The sequence below is a fragment of the Orbicella franksi genome, chromosome 7 (genome assembly GCF_964199315.1).
Source record: "Orbicella franksi chromosome 7, jaOrbFran1.1, whole genome shotgun sequence".
NCBI lineage: Eukaryota > Metazoa > Cnidaria > Anthozoa > Scleractinia > Merulinidae > Orbicella > Orbicella franksi.
The window spans coordinates 26,841,195-26,860,551 of NC_138151.1; the positions used below are offsets into that span (position 1 = coordinate 26,841,195).

At 38.5% G+C, this 19,357-nt stretch overlaps 2 protein-coding genes and 1 long non-coding RNA gene across 5 annotated transcripts; 1 reads left to right on the forward strand and 2 right to left on the reverse strand.

Annotated features, from left to right (window-relative positions):
* Window positions 1-4,234: 4,234 nt before the first annotated feature.
* Window positions 4,235-7,871, reverse strand: LOC145492577 (uncharacterized). 2 transcript variants are annotated; one of them, XR_014050035.1, is made up of 4 exons: window positions 7,558-7,871; window positions 7,167-7,213; window positions 5,132-5,255; window positions 4,235-4,323 (listed from the first exon to the last, which is right to left on the reverse strand). It is a non-coding gene; the product is annotated as an uncharacterized LOC145492577 (long non-coding RNA). The 2 variants fall into 2 exon arrangements; XR_014050034.1 differs by having other exon boundaries at window positions 7,167-7,273.
* Window positions 7,872-7,878: 7 nt separating this feature from the next.
* On the forward strand, window positions 7,879-11,472 carry LOC145492576 (uncharacterized). The gene is made up of 3 exons (XM_081472010.1): window positions 7,879-8,426; window positions 9,543-9,773; window positions 10,430-11,472. The coding sequence occupies exons 1-3, from the start codon at window positions 8,330-8,332 to the stop codon at window positions 11,323-11,325; spliced, it is 1,224 nt and encodes a 407-aa protein (XP_081328136.1). The 5' UTR covers window positions 7,879-8,329; the 3' UTR covers window positions 11,326-11,472.
* Window positions 11,473-12,855: 1,383 nt separating this feature from the next.
* Window positions 12,856-19,323, reverse strand: LOC145493887 (SPRY domain-containing protein 7-like). Of its 2 annotated transcripts, XM_081473366.1 has the most exons (6): window positions 19,105-19,323; window positions 18,857-18,973; window positions 17,126-17,286; window positions 16,287-16,349; window positions 15,854-15,956; window positions 12,856-14,697 (listed from the first exon to the last, which is right to left on the reverse strand). In XM_081473366.1, exons 1-6 carry the CDS (start codon window positions 19,211-19,213, stop codon window positions 14,600-14,602), a joined length of 651 nt encoding a protein of 216 aa, XP_081329492.1. In that variant the 5' UTR covers window positions 19,214-19,323; the 3' UTR covers window positions 12,856-14,599. The 2 variants fall into 2 exon arrangements, with proteins under 2 accessions (XP_081329492.1, XP_081329493.1); XM_081473367.1 differs by lacking the exon at window positions 16,287-16,349 and having other exon boundaries at window positions 19,105-19,315.
* Between the last annotated feature and the right edge of the window lie 34 nt (window positions 19,324-19,357).

Sequence of the window (19,357 nt, forward strand, 5' to 3'; positions counted from 1 at the left end):
AGGTGTTTGTGTAAAATGAATTACCTGTTGGTTGTTTTCCTGCTTTTAGCATTTTTTTGCGGTAGTACGGAATTTAAACGTTCCATTCCTGTGGTTCGCCCTGATGAATTTGTAGGGAAGAACTTTACTGGTGTGAATCGAATATCGAATAGCGCTCCCGGTGTCAGCACCCACTTGACCTGGGAAATGAAATTCAATCAGACGTTTTATAAACCTGTGGTTTTAGTTTCCGAAACTATCAACTGGAATGCAGTCAAAGGTCAGTTCTGTATAAGGTTGGTAGAGTCAATATTGAAAATGCGGGTGAGAAGTGTCCGACTTCAGACTCGCAGTTTGTTGACAACCAAGATCATGTTTGGTAATTCCACGGACGATTGGACTTTTCGTCGTCTCAGGAAGAAATTATTCACTGGAAACTGTAGGGTTTATCACACGCCATGTTCACGTCAACAAAAGAGAAGGTTTCGATTGCGATTTCTAAAGTATAGAAGCGTCAAACATTTCTACGACTGCCACCGACAAGAGTCCGCGCTTACATGTAGGTTGGAACTTACATTAAATTATTTGTGTCAAGTCTTTTGTTTCGTTGCTCTTGAATGCGTAATTATGTGTGAAACACCACGTTTATTTTACGGAATTATCCCCCTGTTTGAATGCTTCATGGCAGCTGTTCTTCCAATTATGTTGGTCAGTTTTCTGAGTTTCTACAAATGCTTTACACTTCGGACACAAGGAAAAGAGCTTCAATCCTTGAGAACATTTTTAGATGATAAAATTTTGCAACTGGAAACCCTAGCTTCTAAAGATAAACAAACAACTGAAGAATACTTAACCTTACAAATAGAGCTGCCAGGTTTGCATGTTTTCACGAAAGAACTGAAGGACTTGGCAAATTATCTACAACCAGGGTTTGGAAACCTCCTTTCCATACTTTACAGTTCCAAGTTAGTTTCAATAGAGACTGCAATGAACCATCACACTTCAGAGCTGTTCCCTGCATGTACATGCAACTGTTTAAATTCTAATTGCCGGACACATGAGGAGTATGAACGTTTGCTGGGGCTATCTAAAGAGATTGAGGGGTTTGAATATGATTTTTTGTCCCTTGCTTGTACAACATCGAGCTCACTTCAAGGCAAAGACATCCAGGCCCTTATTCATAAATGTGAAAAGTTTGTCGAGAGGTTAAGTTCAGTGACAGTCGGTGAACTGTGCAATCATGCAGTAAGGTCATTCCGAAAGTTCTTGCTCACACGGGCAGAAACTTTGGAATCTAAACTGTACATTCTGAAGGAAAACTCCACTTCCACCCACACACCTTTGGGTGAGGGGGATTGTACTACTGATCAGGAAACAGATTTTAACATCAAATTGCACCAGTATGGTGGAGGGAAACAGTGTTGTATTGCTGGGTGTCAAAATGGGGCTGGCATGCATTCAGTAACTAATTTACAAGGAAGGTATGAAGTTGACTCTGGATTGGCAAATGAACCATGGTTGCTCTATGTGTGTAATGATCACTTTGAAGTAGACAGGAAGAACCATGACTTAAGCACTGAAGAGTTTCCAAAAAGTCAAGTACATGCAACAAAACTGAGCACATCACTTTGCACTTTATGTCATCAGTCAAAGACACTATACAACCAACACCCTTGCCAAAAACATGTTATAAAAATCTTTGATAAAGAGTGCCAGATTCCATGTGACAGTGTATCTTCCTGGATATGTATATTTGACAATCAGTCATCCCCTTTGCAAACTCCACCATTGCTTGATTGCTTTGCCTGCAAAAACTGTTCCAGTTCAATTGTTCTATCAAGAACAATTCAAGCTCCTTCAGAATTCAAATGTCAGTTTTCTGCAAACCCGTTAATGAAGGAAATATACCAAGCCATGGCCACTAAGTTTTTATGTGAAATGACTGGTTGGAGTATTGCTGTTGAACAATCTACCTCTTTCAAGTTTCAGTTCTCACCCCAGAGGGGTAACAGACAAAATCTAAATGAAAGATTGCTGCACCTATTCCTTAAGGATAGTGAGCTTCATTACCAGGCATACATACTACATTCCAAAGTTAACATTTGGGGCTCGCTTGGCAAAGTACAAGAGCAAACTGTTGCAAACATATCTTCCCAACTTTACACTACTTTAAAGAGAATTGAACATGAAAAAATCTGTTGTGGAGTGTATGATTCCAACATCATAAAATGGGCAAAACAGAAAATTGGATCACCAGACCCACCACAGTTAATTGTTGACTCTGAATGGGTAGTTCCTATGAGGAAAGCTAACTCAACAGTCTATATAAATGAGACAGTAAGGAAGGCGAGAGTAAAGTGGGATGCAGGAAGTCTTAGTACTTGCCTTGAATGCCAATTCTTGGTGAAAGAGCGCAGTAGGTCTGGCCGCTGTGAAGTATGTCAGAAAATGCTTGAAAACTCTTTGAAGAAACATAAAGAATTAGTTCCAGGAACTGAAGAAAGGGCAACCAAATCAGATAGTAAAGTTAAACTCTCTACACTCTCCCCATCACAGCTACTTGATCGAGCACGTAATTTAAGCAAAGAAGTCAGAAAACTGAGCTTTCAAAACAAACGTCTCAGGATGATGCTTAAGAAACAAAAACAGAAATTATGTGTTCCTAATTTCCACCCAACTTTTGATGAACTGTCCGAGATGATGAATTTTGCTGTTACAAACAAGCTGTTGAAAGAAGGGTCCATTCTGTATTCTTTTATGCTTGATGCCTTGTCTCAACTGAAACTAAACCAGACCTCTTACAGTGACGAGTCATCAAGTGAGGGGCACAAACCTCAATCAAAACCACAAAATATGCGATGGGACCCACTTACTATAAAACTTGCTGTAAGTCTCTCAGTCAAATGTAAACAAAAGGGTTATGAAGCTGTTAGAAAATGGCTACCTTTACCATCATGGCGTTTAGTACAGGAGTACAGGAATATGGATACTTCATCTGATCCTGTTGATCTTACTCAATTACAAAAATGCTGGAATGAAATTAAACAGCGTGGTATCTGCAACCTGTTTGGCTTGCATTGGGATGAAATTGACATACGCAGTGGAGTTAAGTTATGTAGGAGGACTGGACAACTAATTGGCTTTGAAGATTTTAATCTTCCATCTGAACTGGAGACTGATGATGAATTTGATGAAAGTAATTTGCCTCATGATTTAAATTTTCCAGAGGAAGAGGAAAATGAGGACACTAGTGAAGATGATTCTGAAAATACTTATGACTCTGACTCAGACTCAACTACAATTTCTAAACCTAAAGTTGCACGCCAAATTTGTCAGTTTTTCTTGACCAGTCTTCAGGGTGATTTTACCTGGCCAGTAGCCTCTTTCCCTGTTTACAGTGTCACAGCTGAAAAGTTGAAGAAGCACATGGTCTGGCCTCTCATTAAAGCACTAGATAAGGTTTCAGATGGTAAAATCAAGGTGGTATATGGGGTTTGTGATGGAGGTCCATGGAATTCAAAATTTTTTAAGAAGTCATCAAAAAAGGCTCCATGGGTTGGCCAAAATGAAGTAACAGGAGGTGACATCTATTGGATATCAGATTATCCACATATGATCAAAAAGCTGAGGAATTTTATGCACAATCCTAATTACAATTTAACACACAAGGGACGAAGCTTAAAATGGGATCATGTTGCTGCAGTTGCTAGGCAGGATGACAGTCCTCTTAAAAGCAAACATATTTTCATTGATTCAAAAAGTAAAATGAAAGTGAAGTTTGCACGAGAAGTACTTTCAGAATCAACTGCACAAGCTATGGAAGAACCTTGCTTCCCCTACAGTAAAGATGAAACTTCCTTTACATGCAAATACATAAGAATGTGCGACAAGCTGTTCAGAATCATGAACTCTGTTTCCCTTCAGTCAAATTACATGACAGAGCTTCTGTCTGTACTAGTTTTCTTCAAAGGATGGCATGATGAAATTGAAGAGAAGGTGAAATCATGCATCAGTAAGGAAGACAAGAAGGCTTTGAGGAAGCAGTTCATTCCACTGAAGACATATCATGACCTCCTTGTCTTGATTCGGGGTACAATTGGGTTAATTGGCTCGATAAAGATAAATTATCCCCATATCAACATTGTCCCAAAGAGTCTTTGTCAAGATGATGTGGAAAATTATTTTTCACTTGTAAGAGGTCGGGAAGTGTCACCAACTGTTCAGCGGTATATGGAAATTCGTTGAACACTTGACATTGACTTTAGTATTACTCAAGAGCTTGGTCTTCTAGAAGGTTCATCAAGTTCTTATGAAGGTCCTGCATTTTCTCCACAGCCCCTTAACCTATCAAAAAGTCAAAATAAAAGGGGTAAGACAGAAGAAAGAGTTAAGACAATACATATTATTCAACAAATGCTACAGCAAAATCAGATTAACTGTGAAGACATCTTAATGGGAGCAAAAGGTTCAGCTTTGCCTGACTACAGTGAGGACCAATGGAAAAAACTAGAGTGTTAGTACCTGGAAATTGTTTCTATAATAGGGCAATCTTTACCAACAACTCTTATTAACTCGACTCATTTAGTACTGGACTCACTGTCAGATCCAGGGAATCGGCATTGTGTGATGAAATTTAACATACTTCTTGACCACAAACTGAAATCTGAATATTTCAACCCTCGCAGCTTTAATAAGGACTCCTACAATACTGCATGGACACAACTACTTCAAGACACAAATTTATTTTGTTGGTGGTCCAGTTTGTGTAACCTAATATGTGGAGGACATGATGGTAGTGAAGAAGCAATGGAAGTGTATTTAAGAAAGTTTGTTAAGGGGAGATGTGTATATCATTTGATGAAAGGTAATTTATCCCCATTATCTGGTCACACTGCTGCAATTAGAGTTAAACTGACACAGAAGTCAGCTAAGAGTGAGTCCATGAAAGAGCCAAGCCCTACAGATGTATGTAAGAGATGTAACATGTTAGGACACTGGGCCAAGAATTGCAAAAATGCACCTGAAGCGGACTGGTTAGCAAAGCAAGTATGTTTCAAATGTGGACTAAAAGGCCATTTAGCAGCACAGTGTGTAAATAATATTAAGACCAGGTACAGTTATAATAAACGCAAGACCAAATGGCTTAATTTACCTGCAATGGTTGGATTACTTCAAAGTGAAGACCTTGAAAGCAATCCAAACTATAAGCCACTTAAGGATGATCCACCACCTGGGATTGCTGATGTACGGCCATACCTAAAACAGCGTTCAGAAGCCTGGAAAGAAGCAAGAAAGAACATCCTTAATGCAATCAAGGCAGGAGTTATTACGGGACATTTTGGTCTTTCACAGGCTCAAAGTTATTGGCGAAGTGCTGTTCAAGGACAAATTGAAGGTAGCAATGACAGTACAAGTATTATTAATAAATTAGCAATGGAGTGGGGAACTGTTTGCGAGGACTGTGCTAGGGTTTCCTACCTTAAATTCTTGGCTGGCTCATGCTATGATTTTACCATTTTTGAAACTGGTTTATGGACAATCAACTACAAGGACACAGACATGTTTGGATGTTCCCCAGATGACATTGTTGTAATACATGGTACTGGATTACATGGTATCAGTGGCAGAGGTATTGTTGAGTATAAGTGTCCATTCAAAGGAGGTTATCCCTCACATTACAAGCAATTACCAGCATGCTATTATATGCAAATGCAGTTGAATATGAAAGCAACAAATGCAGACTGGTGCCATTTTGTCATGTGGACACCGCAGACAACAAGAGTGTATACTGTTATGAGAAATGATAGTTTTATTGGTGAACTACTGGATGCAGTGCATAAACATTTTTGGAACTTAACTGCACCACCAACATCTCTTCACCCAAAGCTGAAAGAAATTGAAAGAAAAGCCAAAGAAAATTCTGAGAAAATAAAAATGGTTGTTGAAGTACAGTCTTACAGTAGCTTATCATCCATCCCTCACCTTTCAACTTTCAGTCCTGAAAATATTGACATTCAGGTTACCAAAGAAAAGAGGCACAAATCACTGAAACCAGAAAAACAGAACAAGCGCATTCTGCATTGTTCCAAGTGCAGAAGGCCACTTGTTATTTGCAATCAAGACAAGTGCATCGACAAAAGGAATAGTGCATGTGCTAAAAAGTCCCTGTTTAAAGATGACACAAAAAACACACAGTTGATTGACCCTAAACAGCCTCAAGTTTCGTTATTGTTTAGTTCATACGTCAATGGGTCAAACACTGTTACAAACTCTTGTCATCAGGATGCCTTTTTGGTTGTCATGTCAGAAATTCTTAACAGAAATTCAGAGTTTATGAGAACCTTACCTACAAACCCACAGCAGACCAAAGCACTGCAAGCCTTGAAATCTGTATGGAAGTTCAATTGTGATGGCAAATACCATGACAGTAAGATGGCCTTATGGTTGTGGCTGCAGAATGAAACCTGTAATGGTCGCATCTATTATAGACTTGGAAATCAGTGTAGTTTGGAAGGAATCATTCATTCATTACATCATTATATGGGTCAAGAGGAACGGAAATTCTTTAGTTTTGTTACATTAGTTTCAAGAAAGTGTTCAAAGTTTAGTGACCACAGATTTACATTAAGGGAACAATGCAGTGGCACATTTAAAATAATAGTGGATGAGATAGATCCTGAAGACCGTACTGATCCATCAGATCAAATAAGTCCTGTTAGTCTGGTAAAATACTTCCAATGTCATATCACACCTGGTGGATATTCATGTTTTTCTGGTATATGCAGCTATACATGTCAAGATAAAAATGAAGGTAAAGCCAGCATGGGTACATGTAAATGCAGTCAACCCGCTGTACGAACCACAACTGTTAAACAAGTACCAAACCTTATTATATTTGAAAGTTTTAAAGCAGATCCTTTGCCACTTAAATGGGATCCCCATGTCGACCAGGAGCTTGATGTGTTACAAGAGAAATACAAACTTACTGGTTTAATATACCATAGTCAAGCTAGGGCACACTACTGGTCCGAAGTTTATGTGGACAGCAGTAATGCATATTGTGTTAATCCTGGCTGGTATGCCCATGATGGGCTTGTTAATGGTGGAAAGTGTATCAAAACTGGAGACAAACCCAAGTCGGAATCTCATGGAAGGCATCTAAGTTTGGCTTTTTTTGAGAGACTTACCTCAATACATGTATGCCACAATACAGAACCACCAACATGTCAAACACCTGAAAAAACGTCAGCAAGAACATGGTCACAAACAGACTCATCCCCATCAGGAAACACCCCTTTAAGAAAGAAACGGCAATAGAGAATCTTACGTTTGTTGTGTTTCTGTATTTTCTACCGATATAAGTTCAAAAAAAAGTCAGTAGTAAAAGAGTCATGATTCAATGTCAGTTTATGTCTTCGCGCGTTATTACTAAATTGTAATTAAATAACGCCTTGCTCTGCACACAACCGAAAGAACGTGTCCAAACGTATTTCAGTAGCATTCCAGTGGCATTTCTGCCGTGATAAACATCTGAACTTAACCATGAGGTTATAAGCTTAAGTATAAAATGGGTCTTACCTTGATAGCTGCTTTTGCCTCGAACATTGCCACGGTAAGCCCCTGGTTGCATGCTGTTCGTTGCTGCGCGTAGGTTTGCAGAGGTATTTTCATCGAAGATGCCTCCTATTACCGAATTTCGGCAACACACACAAGGTGACTGAAAAATTCCCTTAGATTCACGTCCGCAATTTACTGGATATTTTCCGAGCTGAAGTCCGCCATATTTGTTTTCTCACAAACTAGTACTTAGTCTCGCTCGGCCAAATTTCTTAACTGGGGCGATCATGTAAACTCGGTTCCAGGCCTCGCTGCTAGCCCCCCCTGGGCTAAACTTATAAACACGATGAGTGACTGTTTCTTCTTCGACCAGCTTGCACTCTGTCCATTTTGATATCTCATGCCCTCACCAAGACTTTAACGCGACTTACTTATGGCGTTCTTTGACAGAAAAAATCTAATCAATCAGAAATATTTTACATCAAGAGATTATAATATCTTGTTTACAGTTAAGGGTTGGAAATCGTGCTTTGCGAAAGGTGGGCTGTTGCTTTTTCACATCATCTTGAAACTGATAAGTCCTTTTATTTTTCAAACTCATTTTTTTCCCACCTAAAAGTGCAACACCAAGGTGACACAAAAAATAAAGCATTCGCTGCAAATTCCAGCGTGTTGGGGGAAACGCACGCTTTTTCATCGACCAATAGAATCATCAATAGACCGTTATATTAAAAAAGTGAGAACGCCACACCACGTTGTTTGTCTTTGACAGTGAGTGAGAAAGAAGAAGAAGATGGGTCGTGTTTCGGGTTTTGCCCTTCTCGTTGTTTTTCTTTTCTTGGTAGAGAATGAACGAAGCTCTGGTTTACCCACCAAAATTCAATCAAACGGTGAGTAATGTTAGTGTTTTGTGTATTACCCATAAATAAGAGAAAGGATTCGGCTGATGATTCATGCAAGTTGCAAAGTCTTTCATTTGTAATGCGGAGACTGAACTTGGTATAACTTGTAAAACCATTGTGGTCTGTTACAAAAAGAATTTTACCCGGTGCGGCTCGTAGAAAATGTCTTATCTCAACAACAGCTGCGGCCGGCTAAAAAATTTCAATCACACTGAACATGTTGTGAGTTAATAAAATTATGTACCCTACCGCTAGAACGGCAAAAATTCATTTTGGCATTCTCCAATTTTGCTTTGACAATACTCCACACGTGGGCTTCATTTGAACTCTTCTTTTTTCAACAACGGGACTTGTGTTGAAAACTAATTCCCATATAACACTATGAAATTTTTCAAGCTCCACGTGGCAAAGGCGTAATCATTAACTTGCAACACGCGGAGGATTTTTCCCGGACAGAAAGAATTTTTGTGCAACTTTAGTTTAACGTACAGACTGTAATTATCAAAAAAAAAAAACGTTTCTAATACACTGCTTAATTTCACTGATACGATATTAAGATATGTAATCACTTGAACATCTTGAATGCATACAGAACATCTGACGAAGACTTGTTGAGACCTCCAAGGACCTTCAACTGTCCTTCATTAGCGCCTTTGCTAGGAAAAGTTCCTTAGAAAAAGTATCGCGGCACCTTAATACCTTCGCACATGAGGCTTATGCTTGTTCTTATGCGCGAGTGAAAACCAATTAAGCCGTCGTTAGCTAGTTGGGGAAAGTCGCGATCTTAAGAGAAAAATACCGAAGCCAAGTCAGGGTTGCTGTTGCCAAAAACTTGAAAAAAAATTCGACTTAAGAGAGGTGATGACAAAAGAGAAGGATTGAAAGTTGTACAAAACTTTAGGATAGTTGTCTTGAGAGTTGAGAGTTTTATTTGCGTTTACAGCTGTATTTCATATAGAAGTTCATAGTGTCTATTGTTGGCCAATCATTTTCCAGTAACCACCAGTCCTTAACGTTCTCAAGCAATGAGGGGAGCATCATAAACATTTTACTTTGTAATTACTCTACTCTAAAAATAACACTAAAACATTCTCCTCTGTCAAGATCATCATTTCGAGGAGGAGGAGGAGAGAGGATTGAACCAGGACGAAAGAGAGCACATCCGTCAGATTTTGTTGCTTGCTGCGAAGGAGATCAGAGACGAAGACATCATCCAAGTCCTGAAGAAATCGCTGATCCTGCGATTGAAGATTTGTTTCTCGTCACCTCTTCCCAGTCTACCGCCCCAACACGATCTTAGAATATTCCATACAGGAGGCGAGACACACGACCTTGGTAAGTGAATGAATCGAACTGTATTTCAAACGAATTTTTTTAATTTTTGAACATACGAATAGGCCATTTCCGAGTTGCCTCTTGCCTCTGTTTCAAAACGAGTCCGCGTGCAAAAATCTTTCGTATGAAAATGAGTTTGAGTCTGATGTCTTAAAAAGACTCCTTTTGATAACAGAGTCTGACTGGGTTCAGAGTACCCTGACTTAAATAAATAAAGGTGTATGTAGTAAAAATCTTTGATTCTAAACATTTTAATTCTGAGAAGGCTTCTTTAGAAGTCCCTTTCACATGAGATCGAAGATTGCAACGGACGAAGAAAAACAATGTAGAAAAGATAAAAGAAAATGACAATTAATAATAAAGCACATTCCAGCGACTAAAAAGCAGTTTGGTTGACGGCTCACAGCATAACAGAAAAGGCAAATTTCTTTATTAGTCTCAGTGTACATGAACTTCGTATTGAAAGGTCTGTCGTCGGAAACCTTCAAAAGGATTACTTGTCAGGGACATCACTTGAAGCAGGAAAGCGAAGAAGATTAAGAACTAGCTCTTAATTTTCCAAGAAGATTAAAAGTGTCAATAGAGGTCGCGCATCCTTGGGCCACTGACCTTTGCATAGTATTCGAGGTAATATAATTTTTGGTTTACTTTTTTAGAGGAAGCGAGGGACGAAGGACTCTCCCCGGATCAAAAGCACAGTCTGCGCAAGATTCTACAGGAAGCTTTGGAACATATCGATGAAGAAGAGGTCTTGGATTTCCTCAAATCCTCCCTCTACTTTAGACTACTGTTTTGTTTATATAATCCGATAGAGGGTCCCTACCCTGAACCAGGTCCATCTTCGGGTGGACATGAGAACAAGCCGACCCCGAATCAAAGACCAGATGGCAATGTGAGATCACCCACCAACGGATCTGATACAAATCAGCCAAACTTAGTCGGCCCCAGTCCAAGTCCAGCAGAACCATCAAACAAAACTAAAACCACACCGATAGCCGGCAGAAATGTCCCGAACGAGGACAAAGGAAATACCGAAAATGACATGCCCGATCTTCCTGAAGTAGCGCTTAAAAATGCCATCGCTTCAATTTCGGGTTGGAATGAGATTCGTGATCCAGATGTTGACGATCTCCCCCTGGATGAGGAGACCGAGGCGAATCGTGATAGCTCTCAGTTCTTGGTTAATGGGCACGATCCCTCAGTACAGACAGCCGAACTTGAAGGATTAAAAATGCGGGGTGGCCTTGAGAAAACGAGCTTAGCGGAGTCGCGCGACATGATGGAACTATTGCAGTCCCTCCCCAACGGCAAAGAATCGACCACGATGGAGGAGTCCGACGAAGGCAATGACGGAGCAGTCGGTGACACTTTGGATGGAGTCGGAAAAGCGGCTTTACGAGCAGAAGAGGGTCTGACGGCGAATAGTGACGAAGGCGAGTTTCAAAGCGTGATAAGGATCGACTATGACGCCCTTGCAGATGAAGAGGAGGAGACTGGGCCCGGCGGAGTGGACCCCAGTCTGATTGAGCCAAATGAACAGCTCTCGTTATAAGTCTTGCAACATTGCTGAACGTTGAAGTTTTTACATAAGGTGGACAGACGTTGATTTAAGTAATTGCTTCAGAAAAGTATGAATTTATTATATCCTACGTGTTCGAGAGAAATTTAATAAGCTTGATTAAAATCACTTAAATGCAAAGTCTTGATGTGTTAACTTGTTAATTTATTCGCTTAGTTCTAATTTTTCGCGCCGAGCTTTCGTCAGTGGATCCAGGTTTCTTTTTACAATGTCTTTTTTTTCCCCTCCCTTTTCCATCATAAAACTATGCAACACCGATTTTTGTTAACAAAAGAATAGTAAAACTAATAATGATGTGGTATTTGCTATCATCAACGGTGTGCACATCCATAAACGAGATCACAGTGGGTCAGATTCACAAGTTTAATGAGCTTCAAAAAAACTTCTCTTCTTCGCTGAAAATAATGCATCAAAGGGCTTGGTCAAAGCGTTTACATGAACGCTTTCCTGACACCACAAAAAAGAAAATAACCACAAGCTTAAAGGCTCTAGAAAACTCTAAACTGAATTGTTATAACCTGCATTATATGTTGGCAATTTGACTTAACTCTATAAATTAGAGTCCAGAGAAATTCTGGTAATCAAACGTGGGATGATCTTTCTACCCCTAAATTTTAATTACAATTAAAAATCGGCGCTGACCTAGAGAAAAAATTATGCAACTTCTATTTTCGACTGTCTTGACTGAAATGTGACTCGAATTGTTTACGGTGATGTACCTGACAAATGGACTCTACCGCATTTCATTTCCTTTGTATGCGAAGATAAAGCAATGATGCACTGCTGATACAAATCGCGAGAAATCGGCGTTTCCTTCAAAAAGAAGGAAAGAAAAAAGGACATAAAATGAAAAAGAAAATATTAAAAAAATACGTTTGGCTCCAAAAAAAGAAATAAAATAAAACAAAATAGAATAATAAATAATAATTAAAAAAAGACATAAAAAGAGATCTCGACCCTGCCGTTTTACTGACACTCCGTCAATAGTCGACGAACTCCTTATTCCCCGAAAATAATCCAGCTTTATCCCTGGCCCCGTTGACATAAATGACCATGCCAGTTTGCAGTTGTTCCCAACGACTTGAACGAATAACCAGAGAGCCATACTGATTGACAAATCGAGATTGCACTAGCCTGCGAACAGGCTCCCGGTGCTCCGATCGCTTCGCTCTCCGAGTTCTTCTGTTTCGCGCTCGCCGACATTTTTTTTCCGTACTCGCCGGGAGCTTGTTCGCAGGCTAAGATTGCACCTTTTCCACCCAAAAAAAACAAGAAAAACGAGAATACTTTTCACGAAAAACGGACAGGGTGAGACCAAATCTCCAGGGTCTCAAAAGAGAGAATACTCTGAAGACAAACATTTTTTCCCTGTCCTTCTTGGACTTCTTGCTCAAAGTTTGAACTGGAGAGGGGTCTTCGATAGATGATCAAGTAATAGGTAACAACTAATTGACAAGAAAATTTAAGCCAAGATTGATATTTTATTACAATAACTGGAATCGATTTTCTTTTTTCGAGTTTCTTGCCTATGAAAGATGCAAATATAATATTTATTAATTAATTACCTGGACCTAGATATGGTTGTTCAAATCATGATAGAGAGGACCAAGTTAATCTGTCAAATTCACATTCTACCCTCAAAAGCTGTAATCAATGAACTTTCTCAACCTTTTTTGCAAAGAAAATATCTCATGACAGTTGAACAATGTCACAATGTAATAAAAATTCACACGGGAGTACTGGTCAGTACTTTAAAATGACATATTAAATAACAAAGTTATAAACCCGGCCGGAGGTTTTCAATCAAATAGAGAGATCACTTTCTTCATATAGACTATTGCTAAATTCACAAAACTAACATAATGTATCTAATGTATGTTATTTGCTTATGAAGTCAGAATATTATACTTGCTGACTAGAAGAAGAACAGAATTTTATTCTAGATAAAAGATTTACTTCATTTTCTTCTTCTTATATGTATATATCCCTACCCAAAACTGTTCAACTGAATACAATAACTGCCCATTTATTTTGAATTTCCACATAACTTCTAGCACATAAGAAATATGAAAAGCAGAATGCAAAATACGAATGTCACAGGTGATTCTGATTTATACAATTCAAGATACTTGTGCCTACTCATCTACTGTACTACTAAAAAACATGGAAACCCAGAGGTTCAAAATCCAGCTAGCAACTGGATTCTTTGCTGCTGCCAATCACGATGATTATCATAATAATACTGCACTATCACAAAATACTGCACCTTGAGAACAAGACAAAAATCGGATCAAAATCTTTGAATCAAAATCCACAGATATAACCTACTGAACTGGATGAAGTGAACTTCATTTAAACAAGGTTTACTCAGATGATAGCCTCGCACGCAGATGATCTTAGGGCTCGTCACGCATGTAGCATGTGACGAGTCCTAAAAGCGTTTGCATGGGAGGTGACTTAGATGACTGACAGCACCAGAAAATGCAACCGTTGGTTACAATATGAATTTCATAATTCCCACAAAAGTGTAGTAACAAGTCCTTTCAGTTAAGATTGGGTTAAATTAAAAACTATGCTGGCCTAATCCAAGCATCAGTTTTGCAGAGTTTCTTATCACAGAACCCTGGTTCCTGGGAAATTTTAAACTTCTTTTTGAATCCAAATAACTCATTTTTGAGGCTTTGAACAGCAAACTACTCACGGAGGATATTTAAAGTTTTTTTTCTCACTTTTTCTTCATGGTCCTACATGTGCAGTTCCAAAAAATATCCATACTCACCCACAGAAGAGATTGGAATTTCCTGGGAGGTGGGGGGTGGGGAGATCTCTTAGCCTGCCAACACAGACGTATTTCTGGCTGTCACTTGGTTCCGCCAAAAATAAGTGACAAGTGACAGCCAGAAACATGTTTGCGTTTGCAGGTTAGGGTTCTCTAAGACCAAAAAATTTAACGAAATGTGTGAAGATCAATTGGAATTTTCAGAGGTGTGTGGCGGTCTTAGAAGAATAAATTCCTTCTACGGGAGAGGTATGGATATTCTCTGGAACTACACAATGTGAAATCCAAAGTCAAGAAGGAAAATTAATAATAATAACAATGTCAACAAAATTATTCCTCTCATCTACACTTTAGGAAAGGACTATAGGATTACATACTGAAAGCCTTTCTCATAATTTATGATACAGGATAATATAATTTAAAATAATTACATAGATATATGTCTACTTTAATTCACTTTGTAATGGGTCATAGAAGACTTTTTTCAAACATGATTTTTTGAAATCCTTCAGGAGCGTGATATACAAAATCACAGAAATTAACATCAATTATTGAACCATCATCAACTGCAAAACAACAGAATCAACAAAGAGATATTTAATAACATTTAACACAAGTTACATGTATTAAATCAAAGTTTCTTAGTGCAAATTAATCATGTAGTATCATAAGCCCACAAAGCAAGCAGATCACTTGAATTATCTAGTATTAAAATAATGCAATGTGTGAAGAGGGATAGATAATACTTATTTGTTTTAAAAGATAATTATGTCATTCCCATTGATCTGACACAGAAAAAGAAATACCTTAAGACTGTTAAATATACCCCCCGTCATCAAAGCCCTGGCAAATCACTTAATTCTCTCAGCACTGAAATTCAAAATGCCTCTAGTATTGCTGTGTTCACCTCTAAAATTAAGTCATCTTTCCTAGTATAAGTATATCTTACTTCTCTTAGTGTGTTTGTTCATGCTTTTTTTGCTTTTTTTTTTGTCTTCATTTGCTTTTGCGCGTTTACGCGTTTAGCTTTGCTTAACTACTGCTAAGTAGTTAAGTTGCTAAATATCACAGACTGTACCTGTCTTCACCAAGAAGTATAAAAATAAAGGGATTTTTATTCTATAACATGCATATCAAGATCTAACTTAAGGTCATTCCACTGAAATAGAACCTGCACTGAGATTTTTGTGAAACTTTGCCTATTGGTTGTTTATATTATAGGAACTTACATTTTGAAATAAAAATTCGGGGTCCCCATGTTTGTTTAGCGGCAACAGCACCTTGTTTATACCCAATATATCCTTATAATAGCACCATGATAGTTGTCACGACTGCTTGCTAAATTCACATTTCCGACGATTGCTTTTTGTTCTACACTGAAGATTAGTCCATATTTATTTTACACAGAGAAATTTATTACTCCGTTCAAAACAACAGAAAAAAAATGATAGGTCACCATACTCATTTGCGAGAAAATGACAATTTACCTCTATGGCGAGGTCCAGCCGTAAAGAAAAAGCCGCCATTTTTTAATGCGCGCACGCTAATCACGCGTGAAATTATGTGCAGTAAGGATGCGCACTGCAATACTGGGGAAAGACCTTAAAGCTAGAGTTGCATGCACTGGGTGTGATCACCATCATTAGGGAACAGGTTCAGTGTAACCTTTATAGCCACAACAAACACTGGGCGTAGTATAACATTGTATCAGGTGATATTTACCATAGAATACTGGATACACTGTTCCCTTCATTCCTGTCAATGGACAGTGCAAGTGCTTTCCATTGTGATAGAAGTTAAGTTCTACATGGTCATATGTACAAGCCTAAAACATGGAAATATCACATTCAGTCACACCACAAGAGGTAGATACTCACTCATGGTCCTTGCAAACATAACCCTGAGTATTTTAGAACACTTGAACAAGTACAACTTCCAAGAAAGGTTTTCCTACAGAAGCGTAAAAGCTTACTTAACAATACCAAAAGGTATTACTATTATGGTTAGAGGTTGTTTACCGCTGGTTGATCAAAGTTCACAGTGTGTCAGGGCGATATAGAAGAAAGTCATAAATACGAGCATTTGTGGTTTGCAATTCCTTTGCACTGAAACACCGCAGATTCAATCAACCAAAGGTAAACTACTACTATCATACCTTTCTGCATTGTCGCATAAGCTTTTTCACTTGATCTGTACGAAAGTCTTTCTCAGCTGCATGCTGTAAAATTTCAGTTAGAGCCCTTGAGACTATTTGCATGTACATTGTATGTCCAGCGAAGTCATAACAGATGTGAAGAGGTTTCAAACTGAAACTCTAGCCAGGTGCAAATTGTGGTCATTTTATATAATAATTGTCAAATTATTCTTGCATTATTTCATACTTACAATGGATTGGAGGACAGATGCCTAGATGATCTTATTAATATTTTTTTGTTTCTTTATTTAAGAAATAGAACATGTACCTTGTTTCTGTCGAGTTATAGAAACATGAGTGGACATTTGGGAGAATGAGAAAAGTTGTGCAAACAGGAGCTGACAGGCATGTGCTTCAACAGCTTTTATAAATAACTTGTTTACTTTGATCATGAAAATGCAAATTATCTTTGCTTGTATCATCATTACGTCAAGGGCTCGTGATAGTTCTTTTTTTCCTATTAAGTTATAGAAACACTCTTTTAAACCAATCAGTACCCAAATTTTCTTTGAGCTATTTTCTAATTGATCACAGACGACATCAAGAACATTAGTGACACGCTCAGCTAACACACTGTGTGCCACCTTTGATTGTTGTTACAACAGTTTGGTGTCATCTGCAATCAATCACTGGACAGATGCACAGCAATACAGAATCTCTTTGTTTAATAGATGTCTTAACAAAATGTAAGATCATCAAGAATAACACCAAGTGCTTAAACATATATTTTTGTTATCAGACTACTGGGCTTCTGGTTTGCATTGGATATTAAGAAAGCTTTCTATCACATACAAACTTACAATCATGTCTCCCTCTTCTGGTATTTCTCGTATTCTGTGTCGTACTATTCCATTATGAGCTACAGAACCATCAGATCTTAGAACCCAGCTCTCTGTATTGTTTCCCAATGGTATTTTGTTCAAGTCGCATCTTTTCGTTGCAAGTCCAACACCCCAAGCACCTGTGAGTCAAACATGTATTTGTACATTATTATAACTGAACCTTATTTCACAGTTATGGCGCGCCTCCATGTAATCAGTTGAACTCTGATCTGTACCCAAGATTGAATAACAGTCCAGTGCAAAAAATTTCTCTAGCGTTGCACATGTCAACATTCCATTTAGTGCTAAGATCATTCATCAGGGAGTTTTTTAAAAAGTTCTAACCAAATCAAGCTTAGCAAAGGTGCTATGATAAAATGCTCATTTCCAGAGTTAGGTCAACAGACTGGAAAATTTTGGTTCTTAGTCCCCCAACCCCTCTTACCAAACCAACCCTGATGGGAGTATGACTTAACTTTTCAAACGTGGTGGTGCTGAATAGTTCAGGATAGTGCCTGGTCCAGCACTTAAAGAATATTGGACTAGCAGCAGATCAATGTGATTGGTTGATTTTCGTTACTGGCCCTCCAAACCAACTTAAAGGTCTTATTAATGCTGTTACTATGCTTGTTTAACCCATTGACTCCTGTGACTGCGGTAACCGGCCGTGACAAATGCTGGCCTTTGTTCCACTTCTGACTTTATCACCTTTGACCAAGATTGGCATCATCTATACTCAAGTTCTGCAGGAGGAATATATCTTTCCAATGATACCCAGATCAGAGTGATCAACTCAATGGAGCCTGAGATTACATGAAAATGCTCAGAAATTTGAGCAAAAAACTCACAGCAAAATTGCCTGTGACTACACTTAGCTAATCCATGGTAAAAATTGCCCGTCTCAATGATGCTTTCTCAGAAATTTTTCAACTGGAAGCAAGCCCAGTAGAAGGTCAATCATGGCCACAAAAGATAAGAAAAGGAGAAAAAGGAAAGGCGAAAAAAATAAAAAAAAACACAAAAAGCCTTAAGACATAGGTCACTTTCTTGTCCAAAAACTCTCTCACAATTTTGATTTCTGAGCATGCCAGAGCAAAAATTGTCATAAAACACAGTCCTAGGGGAAAGACAGGTATGCTGTCATGTTGCAAATACCTTTTTGAGTAGATTGGAGCCAATTTTGCTCACATCAAGGCTGAAAATCTCCAAAATGGCCAAAAAATGTGTTTGTGGTGAAAAACTCCAGGAGTCAATGGGTTAATGGTCATTATAGCAGCCTAATACCTCCATTTTGAGCATTTCCTCTTCTAATTCATTTACTTCCCTGCATGCCCAAAGAATGAAAACCGATTTAATCGATACAATCGATTCCAATCAATATAAGCGATAATCGATTAATATCAGAAAGAGTATCCTCTTTCAATACTTGCCTATTAAGATTGATGAAAATCGATGACAAATATCGATATAATCGATAGCAATTACAAGGACTTGAATTGTGCATATCGATTTTCAACAATTAATTGAGACAATCGATAATAATTGATTAATTATTATGGATTATTTTGACAATTATCGATTTTCATCAATTGAGCGTGCCAGGTTTACTAGTATCATTCACAGGGGACCACAGGGAAAAAACGGAGGATGGGCAAGAACAGTCTCCTTTTTAACAGGGTACAAGGTTCTTCCCATTCTTAATCGGCTTACCTCCTGATTGTATTTTCATTTCAAAGTAGCATTTGTTTTGAAGGATTGCGGCGTTCGCCAGAGCCGCTCCAGAACCGCAAATTCTTTTCCCAGATTTCACAATGACAACTTCATTTCCTAAAAACCAAATCGAGCTCTTAAAGAAGTATACATAAGTTCTCAAATTGAATCACTCAAGCGATCAATCACAGTGTGAAAAACAGACAGGCTCTTTCATAAAAGCAACTTGCAGTGTTGAAATCACTCACCCATGTGTCCTGTATCCAGCTGCACTTGGGGGACCTCTCTCGGCTGTGGATTCCTGGGTTGCTGATATCGCCTTAAGCAACATAAAATTCCCAGTCCACAGGATTCCATTATCTTTCTTTGGTAGTGAAATTCCTCTTTTATCTCGATCGCCGCCACATCCTCACAGTTCCGCTTCCTTCATTCTCGTGACCACGCGAGAAACTGGACACTAGTAGCCTCGTTTCGAAAATTATTCACGAATTCGTTTCCAGT